General features: G+C 58.6%; 1 protein-coding gene across 1 annotated transcript in view; it reads left to right on the top strand.

Moving 5' to 3' along the window:
- Window positions 1-13,950, top strand: part of CHCHD6 (coiled-coil-helix-coiled-coil-helix domain containing 6) — a 204,046-nt gene that overhangs the window by 163,401 nt on the left and 26,695 nt on the right. Inside the window, exon 6 of the mRNA XM_056129578.1 lies at window positions 9,064-9,134. Within this exon, the coding sequence (XP_055985553.1) occupies window positions 9,064-9,134 (71 nt within the window). The remainder of the gene's footprint in view (window positions 1-9,063; window positions 9,135-13,950) is intronic.

Raw genomic sequence — 13,950 nt, 5'->3', positions numbered from 1 at the left:
TTCAAAGGAAGTAGGAGAAATGGTCACAGCTCGTAAACAGAGACAAACAGTCCGAGTCTTCTAAAGGACTTGAAGCAGCAGTCCTCCCGAGACGGCCCCCACGTGGCCAACAGACCCACAAAGAGATGCCCCGTGTCCTCCAGAAGGGAACCGCCAGGCTGAGCCCCGACGAGGGGTCGGGCGTGCTCCCCCGGGGGTTAAGTGGGGCTGGCAGGGGTGAGGGCCCCGGGTTTGATTCCCAGCATCACACGGTCCTTCCCTCAGCACCACACACGTGTGCACATGGACGCACACACACACGCGCACGTACACAAAGCACCGCACATTCCTCCCCCCTGCACCACACATGTGAGCACATGCATGCACACACACACACACACACACACACACACAGAGCACCACACATTCCTCCCCCCAGCACCACAGGAATGAGCCCCCCCCCACACACACACACAGGGCACTGCACGTTCCTCCCCACTCAACACTACACATGCACATATGCACACACACACACACACACACACACAATACCGAATGTTCCTCCCTCTCAGCATCAGACACACACACACACACACAGACACGCGCGCGCAATACTACCTCACATCTCTAGGCTGACCATAATTTTTTACAAGAAAATGCAGCAAGAGTTGATGATGCAGAGGAGAAACCGGACCCCTTGTGACCCATCACTGGTTGCTCAGCCATGGGGAGACCCTCAGTTCCTGAGAAGTCAGGGGCAGGGTCGCCGTGATGATTGGGGGGTCCCCCCAAGTGGAAAGCTGGGTCAGAGCAGCTGCACACCCAGGCATGTCGGGTGGTGGGTGGTTGTGTAACCGGCCACTGGGCCAGCTGCCTCCTGAAGGTTCGCTCCCATCCTGAGCGCCTGCCTCGGCGGTGGGAGGGGGCGTCTGCAGGGCTGGGGGGGGGGGGGGGCAAGGCCGGTGCTTGTGCAGGCGGGACCAGGTCAGCCCCTACGCTCAGGTTACACTCTGAGGGGCTCTGCAGACCCTGTTTCCTGTGGGGCCCCCTCAGGGGCAGGTCCCAGAGCATTGCTGCTCACGCTTCCAGGGCCAGGGGCAGCTCACAGGAGGGGATCAGGTTGCCGTGTGGGAGTGAGGCTGGGAGCAGAGTCACCCAGCCCCCAGCACCCTTCCCACCTGTTTCTGGCGTTTCAGAGCTGCAGATTGCGGGCTCGTTGGATCTGCCTTCCCTGGTGCCGGGGGGGGGGGGGGGGGGGGGGGGGGAGGGCAGCAGAGGTACCCGGTGAGTGGCAGTGGTGCTCCTGGCCAGGGCCGGGTCCCAGGACCCGTGTTCCTTCATCTCACATCAGGTCTAGGCATTCCCGAGGGAGCCAAGCCCTGGGCCACGTCTTGGCTGGCCCCTGATGGGCTGAATGGGCCTTGCCTGAATGGTGGGTCCAGACCTCAGGAGCGGGGGGGGGGGGGCGGAGAAAGGGGTTCCCTGGGCTTCAGGGAGCTCACCATCTGAACCACCTCCCCACACCGTTTCCTGTGGCTAAGAGAACCCCCGTCGTGGACCGGAAGGGCTCCTCCTGGCTCTGCCACGTGGTACAAAAGGTGCTGGTACCCGCGGAGGCTGTGAAGAGAAGCTGGCGCAGGGGGAGGCAGAGGGAAGGGATGCATGGTTGGTGACAGAGGGACCTGGGGGTTGGGTGACGTGGTTCGGCCACTCGATTCTCACTGCCACCACCCTCGGCCCTCCCAGCTCTGAGCCAGGCTCCCCGGCGTTGTTCAGGCCACTCTGAATCTCATTTCCTACTGCCCGGCAACCCACCATGTCCCGTCCCGACGATCGCGGTGATAAATTACTCTCCGAAGACCCCCCCCCGCCTCTTATTTATTTGATTGAATGTTTGTTGAATTGTTACATCGGAGAGTGTTGAGAACCGAAGGAGGGGCTTTTCCACTTGATCCGGGTGGTGGGAAGCGCGTGTGCAACGCACTCCCCAGACCCCGGTCCGGATGGAGCTTTGGCCTGTGCATAGCCCTGGTCATTGGGACCCTGGCAGAAGGGGCGGTGTGGGCCCCGATCACAGAGACAGAGCCCACATGCGAGCACTGTGGACCGAGACTCAGGGGCTAAAGATATCAAGCCCTTCTCCAACCACTTACCCCAGGGGACTCAGGAGCGAGGCAGCCCCCAGGCTCTCCCCCCCGCACCCCTCAAATTGCCCCTTCTCACCACCCACTTGCCTGTCCCCTCCTGGGGCCATCCAGGCCAGGAGACTGCCCGCTGAGTCTCAGAATTCCCAGGCTTAAGTGTCACTCAGCCCGAACCACTCACCAGGCCCGTGGCCAGCGCGTTGGGAAACCCCTCTGGCCACCCCCAGGATCTGGGGTTGCCCTGGAACCACATGGGTCCCCCCAGATGCACTGGACACGGGGTTGGGGGCAGGAGACAGAATAGGGGGTCAACACGGCCACCCGTAGCTGAGGACCGTGGCCCACAGGGTCCCCTTATGGGCAGCGCCTCAGCTCTGCCCCGCAGCCCTCCTTCCTGTCGCAGTGCCGTGTGTGTGTGTGTGTGTGTGTGTGTGTGTGTGTGTGTGTGTGAAGGACATCCCTCTTGCTCCTCGAAGGGCTTTCACCCCAGCCCTGCCCCCCTGGGGAGCCCCACAGCTGACCCTGGACACACCGGAGGCAGCTCAGGCAGCCTCTGCCCTTGCTCGGACATTCCTCCCGCACCAGCAGGGCGGTGGGCCGGGCACAGCTGCCCGCAGGACCATCAGGTATGTCGAGTGGTCAGGACCCCAGCTCAGCCCAGCCTCCACCATGGCTGAGGCCGCTAGCACCAGAGCGGCGGTCGGGGCATCTCAGACACGTGCTCCGGTCAGGGGTCCGGAGGGTCTGCAGTGACCCATCTTCCTGGTTGGTCCCCCAGCCGGGGGGTTGCTTGAACGTTCCTGCGATTCTCGGGGCCAGGGACTCAGACAGATGGGAGGAGGGGGCCTTCCGCGTGGGTCTCTGTCCTCAGCTGCAGGGAGGAATGGGGTGCTGAGAAGTGGCATCCACTCTCACGCTGCCCCCTTTGGGGCCTCCCCACCCAGGGGAGGCTTCGTCAGGGCTGAGAACCTCCCCGGGACCTGCCCCTTTGGGAGCCCATGCCTGCAAGCAGCTAGCTGCCACCGGGCGGAGTGAGGGCTGGGGTTCGGGCTCACTGGACTCCCAGAGCCTCACCGTGGTCTTGGCTCCTCTCCTCGGCTCCTCTTGCTGCCCTCTGCATCTGGCGTCCACGTGATGTCACCCAGCTGTGCCCTTATTACTGAACCAGCCCAGGAGTCAGCCCCTTATAAAGTGCCTTATTAAAGAAAAAACAACCAACTATATGGGTCTCCCAAAGAGGAATCGAAAGAGCTATGCTTAGAGTATCATGCTTCACTCAAATGAGAGAAAGAATCCGGACCTCTGTCGATGGTCAAGAATCAGGGACACTGTCTCGTTTGCCAAGGCGTCGATTATTATTGATTATTGATGGGCTGGACAGGTAATGAGATTTGGAGACGACCACTGGACTAGAGCTGTTACTGACTGGATTCCACAGGACGTCAAAAGATCCTGTGGCTGTCCACCTACAAGATGGTCAGACTTCATCAAGACCCTTGAGGCTCTTCATGTTCCTAGAATGAGCAGACGCCATTGGGCTACAGTAGCACGCGACAGGGACGAATGGAGACATTTCTGGCGCCCGCTCGAGCAAATCGATAAGTAACAGGATGTCAAGTGATCAAAAAAAAAAAAACCAATCCCTCCTTTGGATTTTCAGCAGCCTGCCCTTTCTTGCCCACTGGAGACTCACCCAGCCACGTGTCCTGACGAGCGTGGAAATGGTCTGTCTCACCAGTGGCACTGGGGCAACCCTGCCCATCTCCCCACCCCCACCCCCACGCTGCTCAGTGGCACCGTCATTGCCACGCCACCACCCCGTTGTCTTTCCAGCACTCTCAGTCCTGCCCATCCCCCACCCTCGGTCATGTGCCGCAGCCTCTCGTTGCTCCCAGCCACGTGTCCCTGCAGGTGCCAGAGCTTCCCCTCCTGATGCAGTGACACTCCCATCCCCCACTGCAGAGAGGACAGCAGTTCCTGTCACCTGGGGTTTGTGGGCTGGCTGGTTTGTGGGACCACCCTGGCAGCTGTGGGGTGGGCGGCTGCTCCCCACAGTCTCAGAGTGCTCCCCGCCGGGCTCGGGGACCCCGTGATCCTGGGGATTGAGCCTAGAGCCCCTGCACACAGCGCCTGCGCCCGGCCCCTTGGCCCTCTCCCGGCTCCTCTTGGATTTACGTCGGTTTGATCTTTTGCCTTTAATTGTTGGGTTTGGGGCCACACCCAACAGTGCTCGGGAGAACGGTGCTGGAGACCGGGCCAGGGTCATCCACGTGCCCGGCAGGCACCCTCTGCCTGTATTATCATGCCGGGCTCTGGCCCTTCATCCACAGGGACCCCCCCCATCCCTCTGAACTTGCCTTCTGACGCCTTCTCCCCTTCATTCACACTGGACAGCACCTCCCTGGCACTCCTCCCGTAACAGTGCTCGGTATGTCTGCACCGTGGCCCAGGGGTGCAGCCTTGAAGACGAAATCGGACAACATCCCATGGGTGGTGGGGGGGGGGGGGCGGGGAGGGTGCCCTTTCCTGCAGCCGGAGGCTGAGAAACACCTGCGTGCGTGTCTGTGTGTCTGCGTGCCTCCTTGTGTGTCTGTGTGCGTTGGTCCCTGTCCTTGGGGCAGAGCCACTGGGCTATTACCAGGGGCCTCCAAAGGGCCGATACCATGTGGGGAAGAAAGGAGAGGTCTGGGTGAAGATCAGCTCACACCCCCAAGTCTAGCGGCGGGTTTAGTATTCAGTGTAAATAAAAAAAATGTAAAAGCCTCTGCGATTATAACTAATGTAGCTTTGCACGATTATCTGGTGCTCCGTGGTAATTGTGTGATTGTGTGTGTGTTTGTGTGTGTTCGTGTGTCCACATGCATAGAGATGCCCGTGGCCCCGTTTTTTTTTCCGCTCCCTTATAGGAAGAGAGGAGCAGACCCCACACCCACACCCCAGCCGGGATGAATGCAAGAGCTCAGCCGAACCCCTGTCCACAACCGGGCATGCACACTCCAAGCTGGAGCCCCTCCCTGCTTCCTGGGCGGGACATGTCATCTTTGCCCGAGTCCGGGGGTCCCCTCCTTCAGCGGGTCACGCCTTGGTGGGGCTCAGGCAGCCGCATGCAACACAACCGCCCACCTGCCTGAAGTGGCCGGCCTGATGCGTCCAGTCACTGTCCAGCAGGTGACAGCCACTAGGTGGTGTGTGTGTGTGGGGGGGGGGGGATGACAGCGATGGCTCCTTGGGCCAGGGCACACCAGCCCTCCTGGAGTGGAGGTCAGCTTCTGGGGCATAGGTGGGCCGTGTGTGCCAGTAGCGTTTCCACATCTTTCCGGCACCGCCGCCGCCAAGCCTGACTCGAATGCAGTAGGGCTGCTCCTGGTGGTGGCCCGCCGGGTGCCGGGCTCCGGGGTTCCTGCCGGAAGCAGAGAATGTACGGCCACGGCCCCTGTGCTCCTCGCCACCTCCGGAGCCCTCCCCACCCCTACCCACCCGCTCCATTCCCGCTCACCCGACCGCGCTTCCAGATACATCTGTTGGCTCACGTGCGCCTGGGCGTTAAGCTCTTCAAACATTTATTAAGCGTTTCCTCCGCGCCAGGCCCCGTCCTCAGCATTTCCGTGCACGATCTCACTGGCTCCCTCGACGCAGCCCCTGCAAGAGCTGAGGTGCCGCTGGCCTCTGCTCACGCCCCAGCTCAGGCGGCCACGCGGGGTCTGGCCAGGAGCGGGCGGTCGGTCGGAGGAGACGGGGTCCTGACTCGGGGCGCCTGCCCACCCTGGGCTCTGCTGGGCCCTCCGCCCTCCTGATGACCCTCTCCCACCTCCTCCGTGTTCCTGGGGTGCTCCGGGACCTTCCCTTGGTCTTTCCTGCTGAACCTCAGCACCATGTGGGCGTCCCATAACTCAGACGCGGGTCGCCCTTTGGGGGCTCACTCGTTAGAGCCTCCTCGCTGTTCCTCCGGGGCTCCGTGGGCGGGCGAGCCCCCCGTCCAGTCCTCCTGCACCCCTGCACCCCCCCTCCGCCACGCTCCGCAGGGGGGGCATGCTTCCTCCATCCCGCCCCTCCCAGCCTCGTCTCCCCACAACACAGCCCGCCCCCCCCACTCCCCCCTCCCCTCCGCCCTCCCCTTCGCTTTTGATCTCGCAAATCCAGGCCCTTGGAGAAATCAGCTGGTATGAAATATGAAAACTGCTTGGGAAGTAATTGAAGAAACACTGTGACTTTTGAAACCCGGAGAGATAACACTCACACCTTCTTCCTCGCGTTATTTAATTTTTAATGGCAGGTTTAATTAATGGAGAGCGGCAGGCCTGGTGGCTGCTGCTGGTGCTGCCGAGTAGGTAGGTGGGGGGTGAGGGCGGGAAGTGGGGGCGACGTCCAGACCCGAAAATGAAAGAACAGTCATTGTCCCCCCCCCCACCCCCGGCACGGGGTGCTTATGAGCCGTGGGGTTCAGGCACCTTTCCAGAGCACGTTCCCCGCTATTTTAGATCAGGCACCTGGACTCCTTTGGGCCCCGGCCATGTGTGCCAGGTTGGTATTCTGACACCCCCAACTCCCTCCCAGCCCACCCCCCCATGTTCTGCCATTATCCATGTGCAGCCAGGATGTGCCTTCGGCTGACAGACTCCCCCCCCCCCCCCCGCTTTTGTGCCCTCGTACAGGGTCATGCGTGCATTTGACCCCACTGGGCTCCTGCTTCCACCCACTTCTGGGTCACTTTCCCCTCTCCTGGGTGCACCCTGGACAGCTCCTGAAAAGCCAGTGTCACCTTTCACCCCAGAGTTTGGCCTCTAGGGTGTCCCCTCGGGAGCACCCCTCCCATTCATCTGTACCCGGGTACTGATGCCAAGGAAGAGTGGTACCCACGGGGAGCACTGAGACTGGGAGCCAGCCCCACAGGGGGCGCTGTCCTGGCCCTCCTGCTTTCTCCCCTGTGCCTTTGCCTCTGCAGAGACGTAGTTGTTTGGGGAAGAACCAACTGGCACCCAGACTGTCCCCGCTGACCTGTGACAGGACTCAGACGTGAGCTCGGGCATCGAGGGAGCAGACTTGCTCTCGGGGTGAACTTTGGCACTCCCAGGCCCACCCTTCTAGAAAGCCCTTGAGGATAGGGTGGCCCCAGATCTAGCCCAGAGAGTCTGGGGAACCCGCTCGCCCTCCTGGGCACAGCCCAGACATCGGCAGGCCGCGGGAGGGGGCACACCACCGCCCCAGGTCCTGAACCTGGGGAGTGGGCGGAATAACGCAGGAAGGGGAATTCCTCTGAGTCACACCCAGAGCCCAGAGAGGAAGGTAAAGTGGGTAAGCATGGCCATTCCTTGGTCTGTGGGCACATCCTGTGACAAATCTCCCTGGCTGCGCGGGCGGGCTGTGCTCCCAGGCACCCCTCCACCCGCTCGCCCAGCTGCGGGGTCACAGGGAGGCACCCGCCCAGCAGAGGCCCTGGGGCCCATCCGCCCACAGCATCCCAGTCCTGAAGGGACGTCCAGGGGGCGCGGGGGGGGGGGGGGGCAGGGAGACGGCCTGCAAGAAGATGACTTGGCACGTCCCCCATCACTGATGGGCCTGACTCATGACCAGGAAAGGGACCAGACGAAAGGCCGGACCTGAGTGCTGGCCGCAGATGTTCCAGCGCTGTGGCCCCGGTACAGCGTGGATGGGCCACCCGGAAACTCCTGCCCCCCGGCCCTGACGGGGCTGGTCCCATCTGACAGGCCGGAGGAGGCTCAGGAAGCCCGTGGTTTGTCCCAAGAGCCCTGCCCGCGGGTGCCAGCCACGAGGCCACAGCGTGGTCAGTGGCCCTGCGGGCCCAGCCGAACACAGCTGGCTGGCCGGGAAGGGCTGAGACTTAGGCGTGTCTCTGGGCTGGAACATCAGAGGCAACGTGTGATTGTGACTCTGGATCAGTCTCTCCACCCCTCCGGGCCGGAATCTCCAAATTTAAAATAAGGGTTGGGTCAGATCAGGACTCACCAGGCATTTTTGTGTGTTTGTGGGTTTGGTTTGGTTGGCTTGGAGGAGGGGATGGCACACCGACAGTGCCTGGGGCTTCCTCCTAGCTCCATGCTGAGAGAGCACTCCTGGTAGGGATCCGGGGGTCATATGGGATACTGGGGGTTGAGCCCAGACCCAGTGGCATGCAAGTGCCTCACCCAACAGACCTTTATTCTCATTTTTTAAATGTTTGTTTATTTATTGGCTTTGGGGGTCACACCCAGAGACGGTCAGGGGTTACTCCTGGCTCTGCACTCAGGAATCACTCCTGGCGGTGCTTGGGGGACCGTATGGGATGCCAGGGATCGAACCCGGGTAGGCCAGGTATAAGGCGAAACGCCCTACCTGCTGAACTATCTCTCCAGTCCCTTATTCTCATTGTTTAAAATTTGGGTGTGTTGGGCCACAGCTGGGGGTACTTCGGCCTTACTCCTGGCTCTGTGCTCAGGAGTCACTCCTGGTGGTTCTCGGCGCACCCTGTGTGGTACCTGCCAGGAATCAAACCCGGGATGGCTGCATGCATTCCCATTTGTATTCTCTCTCCAGCTCCTGGGCGCCTTTTCATTTGAGAGAGAGCAGGTATTTCAGGCATTGGAGACTCTACAGTCTGGTGAAACTCCTTTTCCTTGTAGCAAAAAAAAGGGCAGCCACAGGCTGTATAAACAGAGCAGGCATGTCACTGACTCCCAGTACAACTTTATTTACAAGCCAGACTTGGCTCATTTGGGGATGAGGGGGCTCACGAGCCCCAGGACCTGCCCTCCATCCTTACCCTTCCAGCTCCCACCTGGGATTCCACAGCTGCTGGCCCAGCCTGTGTCTGGGTCGGCCTTTCCTCTGTCTTAGCTCTGGGCAGTCCACACGCATCTGTGGGTTCCTAATGGGGTTTGCCCCAGGCGGGCACTGGATGGCCCTCACCCCTCCGCTCACCACTTCTCTCCGTTTTTCTCTGCAGAATGCCGAGATGTATAAACTGTCTTCAGAGCAGTTCCACGAGGAGGTCTCGAAAGCCGAGAACGCGATCAAGTAAGAAACTTGTTTCTGTGTCTTCCTAAACGGGCTCCTGTATGCTCCCGCGGTAGCTCGAAACTCCTGGTCCCTATCCTGTTGCCAGGTCCTGAAGCAGCTCCAACTCCCGGGGGTGACACCTCCCAGGGCCCCAGCCTCCCAGAAACCATCTGCCAAGGCCCTGCAGACCCCAGTTCTTCCCACTCTCCCCAGCAAATGGGAGCAGGGCTGTGGTGGGGCTGCCCCCAGCCCGGTGTCCAGAGGGCAGGGCAGCATGGGGCGGGTTCTGCTGCCCAGTGACGTTTGCGGAAGGTTCCAGATGGCCTCTTCCCTGGGGGCGCGGCTGCCTGCTTGGCCTGGTGCCCTGTTGAGTGTCTGTGACACTCAGGTGTTCTGCTCGGGTGCTGAGATTGTGGGGGACACTGGTTCCTTTCTCAGGTCACCCGACCTGGGTGCCAGCCTCCCATCCCCTCACTGCCTGGCATCGGGGCGGGCGGCCACTGGAAGGGGTGTCTGTTCTCTTCCTGGCCAGCTCTGCTTGGCTTAGGGGCAGGTACGAGGAAGGGCGCGGGGGGGGGGGGGGCTAGGGAGCAATGCCTGAGTGCGGGGGTTTTGGGTGTTGCCTTTCCTGCATGCGCCAGGGGCTCTAGCCGGTGCCCTCCCCCGCCCACCTCTCGGGTCTCTCGGAGCAGGTCAGGCTGCCCTCCCAGGCCAGCCCGGCGCGGTGCAGCTTGGGAGGAGCTAGAGCTGGCAGCCTGAGCAGGAGACGTCAGAGGGAGGCTCGGAGGGCCGGGAGGTGACAAATTGCTTAATGATGGGGTGATGAGGAACCAGGAAAGGCAGCAGGGACAGATGCCGCCTCAGCACAGGCTCCAGTGCAGCCTGGCGTGGAGTAGGTCTGGGCAAGAGGAAATGGTCCTCCTGTTGGACTTCCAGCTCCTGTCACCGATCCTCTCTTACTTTCCGAGGAGTATGATGCTCGTGAAGGGAGGTGCGGGGATGGGGGAGGGGCTAGTCTTCGCAGCACGTGGCCTAATGGCCGACCTTCGGCTCAGTCCCCAACTCGCGCTCGGCATCGATGAGGACGGGCTTAACACGTTGGAGTTTTACTCTTCCTAAGGGGAGTAGAACGGAAGTAGAACCTAATCATTTCGGGTTAGAAATGATCTTACTTTGAGCATCGTGGCAGGAGTGAAGAATCCTGATTGGGGGCGAGGGGGAGGAACTCTTTGGCTTCGTGGATCAGTCTATAAACATGCGTACTGTTGTCGATGCCATGGAGTGGATGCCGATGAGCGTTGGCCCGAGGCAGGGCGGCACCCCTGAGCCGGTCGGGGTACGCAGCCGGTTTCCTGAGCAGGAAGCTCCTCTGTCCGCGCCTTCGCTCTGCGAGCACGGCGCCGAATGCTAACCACTTGCCAGGCCCCCACGCTTGGCGCGGGCGAGATAATGAAGGCTGTTTCAGCTGCTGCCAACAAGGAGCTTACAGCATCCGAGGAGTGACAACCAGTATCTTAAAATTAATGGCACAGAAAGCAGTTTCCCTGCGCAGTTATTGATTACAGTAATGAGTTGCGAATTAAAATGTGTCTGAATGAAAAGGCAAGTGTTTGAGGCCCCTGGCCTAGGCCGGGGTGGTGGTTGGCCCGAGGCAGAAGCCCATTTCTGCTGGAGGTGTAGAGGAAGGAAGAAGAATGGGGTTTCAAACAGAGGCATCTGTGTGCAGAGGCCCCTGGGGAGGAAGAAATGCATTCAAGGAATTGAGAGAAAGCCGGTGGGCCCAGAGGGGGTAGTGAGTGAGGCGTGAGACAAGGGAACGAAGGTCCGTCCAAGAATGGAGCAGCAGCCGGATAGGACCGCTTCAACGATCTTGGTATCCTGAACTCTCTTTCCAAAGATAAAGCACATCGGGGCTCTGTCAATGTGGCTTTACCTACTTCTGTAAGTTTCAATCCAGCGTGTTTTCCTGTTTATTTCTGTTAAGGAATTTTCCTCATGGGCATCTGATTTCTTCTTTGTCTCAAATCGCTTCAGGTTGTATTGCTTGTACCTTCCTGACTTTCAGTACCGAATATCAACTTGCCATTCTCTAATGGCTTTCAGGCCTTATTCTGCTGGAGTTCGAGAAATTAAACAGTGTCCCTTTGGGTCCAGGATACAATTCGCTTTGGGAAAACCCTTGGTGAAGTGTCTGTGTTGAACAAGCGGGATGGTCTTGGTCACAATTCCTGTGTTTTCACCAATGACTGCATCAGTGCATCAATTATTCCTGATGCAGTGATGGTTTCTTTTCCTGTGTTATTCCTGATGCACTGGTGGTTTCTGTCTTTTTCTTTCTTCTCCAGGTTTTGGGTGCATACCGAGCAATGTTTAGGGGTTGCTCCTGGCTGTGTACCCAGGAATCACTCCTGGTGGGGCTCCAGGTGACCAAATAGGATACCGGGGATCAAACCCAGGTTGGCTGCATCTGCATGCAAGGCAAGAGCCCTCCCAACTGCACTATTGTTTTAGCCCCTCAATGACTGCTTTCTACCTCGGTCTCTTTGCCTTATGCTTACTGAATCTTTCCTGAGAGGAAATTCTGTTTTCCATTGTCTGGAAATACCTTTCTTTTACCTTCACTTCTGAAGACTGGAAGGAGCCCTTCAGACCTTCGCGTTCTCATTTGATACCTGTTTTCCTCCACCGGCGTCGACCTTTGATCGTCTTACTATTTCTTGGTGATTTGTTTGGCTGGTTTTAAATTTTTTGTTTCTCCTCGTGATTGGTTGTACCGTTTTAGCAGTTTTACTGTGAGTCGTTACAGACTTTCATTGCTTTTCTCCTTCTTGGGGTTCATGTTTTGGGGTCTGATGTCATTTCCTTAATTTTAGAAACATCTCAGATTGGGCCAGAGGGCCAGGTCGGGTGCTTGCCTTCTACGCTGCTGACCTGGGTTCAACCCTCAGCATCCCATCTGCTCCCCTGGGCCTAACAGGAGTGATCCCTGAGTGCAGAGTCAGGAGTAAGCCCCGAGCACCTCTGGGTATGCCCCAAACCAAGCCCTCTCAGCCCCCCAAAAAGAAATTCCACTACCAGCTTCTCCTCCAATGAAGCCACCCTGTTTTAGCATTTCCCCTCTTGGGTCCCATTACATGCACGCCTGTTTCTCATATGTCTCTGTGCTCTTTTGTTTCATTTCTCCACACTTTTTTTTTCATTTCCATGTTGTATCCTGATTTTTTTTTCTATTAAACATTCTGTTAGCTTACTCCTCTTTTTCTGACATGTTAGGTTGGCCCTAAAGCTGCTTATTGAATTCTGAATTTCAATTATCGTCTATTTTCAATTCTAGAAATTGACTCTCTCTCTCTCCCTAGAAATTGCATATTTTTTTCTGGGTGGGAGGGGTGGAAATTAGGGGGAGTTCCAGTGTGCTGAAATTCTGTTGTTGGGTGTTTTTTGGGTTTTTTTTTTTTAGCATATTCATTGCAGTTGTGTTTGTCATCAGAGGATCTGTTTCTGCTGCCTTTTATTTCTCTTGTTCCTGTTTTTTTGTTGTTGTTTTTGGTGTGTGTTGGCAGGTTGAGGGGAGAGGTGGGGAGGCTCTCTGTGATCTGGAGGCCTGGCAGTTCACTGTGAGGACCTGGAGATATTGGCTGTGGGCGATTATCCAGGCCACCCTAGCAGTGCTTGGGGGCCTCTTACGTACACCCTGTGGTTCTCAAGGGAATTACGTAGTGCCAGGAATCGAATAAAGATCACCCACATGCAAGGCAGGAGCCCTAAGCCCCAAAGTCTTGGCCCTGGTCTGCCTGGTGAGTCTTTTTTTTTTCTTTTGCCTTTTTTGGGGGATCACACCCAGCAATGCTCAGGGGTTGCCTCTGGCTCTGCACTCGGGAATTGCTCCTGGAAGTGCTTGGGGGACCATATGGGATGCTGGGAATCGAACCTGGGTCAGCTGCGTGCAAGGCAAATGCCCTCCCCGCTGTACTATGGCTCCGGCCCCTGTCTTGATGGAGCAGAGAGAGTAGGGGACTGGGGCTGTCCGTGATTTGTCATTGCACATGGTGAGGGCTTCTCTGGGAAGTGCCACCGCAGGCAAGTCCATCTCTGCATTAAAGTCTCAGAGTGCTTGCACAAACCCTGATGGCTAGGCCTGCCGGCACGCATCAGCTCTGTGACCCTTGAGCCTGAGGGCCACTGTGCCAACTGCCGTGGGTGAGACACAGACCCCATGTGTCCAGAGTCAGCTGGAGGTGGCAGCAGTGTCGACCCTCAGCATGCCTCCCTCCCGGCGAGCTTGAAACTTCTGGGGTTCGCTTGCTTCACTTAGGAGTTGCCTGGCGATGCCAGCCGCCCCTCGGTGGTGTCGGACGCACCTGCTTACTCTGGCCTCGGCTGGTGCCCAAATCTGATGGCGCCCTGAATGGAGACAGATGCATGGCCGGAGCCCGCTCCCCACCTCACTCCCCGACCTCAGCGGCCTCGGGCTCCAGAGTACCTTGTCTGTCTGCAGCCACGCCCCCCCCAGCCTCGAGTGCCCCCTCCCCCTGCCCACACAGTCCACTTTCTGCACCAAGAACCCGTGGGAAGGCCAAGGAGGGCTGCCCCTCAGAGAAGAGATCCCTCTGTCTTCAGTTCCCTTCTCTTAGCTGTGGTCCCATGCCATGGTCCTTGGTTGGCTTCAAACAGAAACTATCCTGTTAGATGGGTAGAGAGAGAGAGAGAGAGAGAGAGAGAGAGAGAGATGGGGTTGTGGGCAGTGCACAGGGCTTACTCCTGGCTCTGTGCTCAGCAATCACTCCTGGTGGGCTCTAGGGACCATATGTGGTGCCAGAGATCAAACCCAGGT

Source organism: Sorex fumeus, unplaced genomic scaffold (assembly GCF_029834395.1).
Source record: "Sorex fumeus unplaced genomic scaffold, SorFum_2.1 ptg000072l, whole genome shotgun sequence".
In the NCBI taxonomy this organism is placed as follows: Eukaryota; Metazoa; Chordata; class Mammalia; order Eulipotyphla; family Soricidae; genus Sorex; species Sorex fumeus.
Note: the sequence above shows the minus strand (reverse complement) of the source record. Positions and strands in the feature narration are given on the sequence as shown.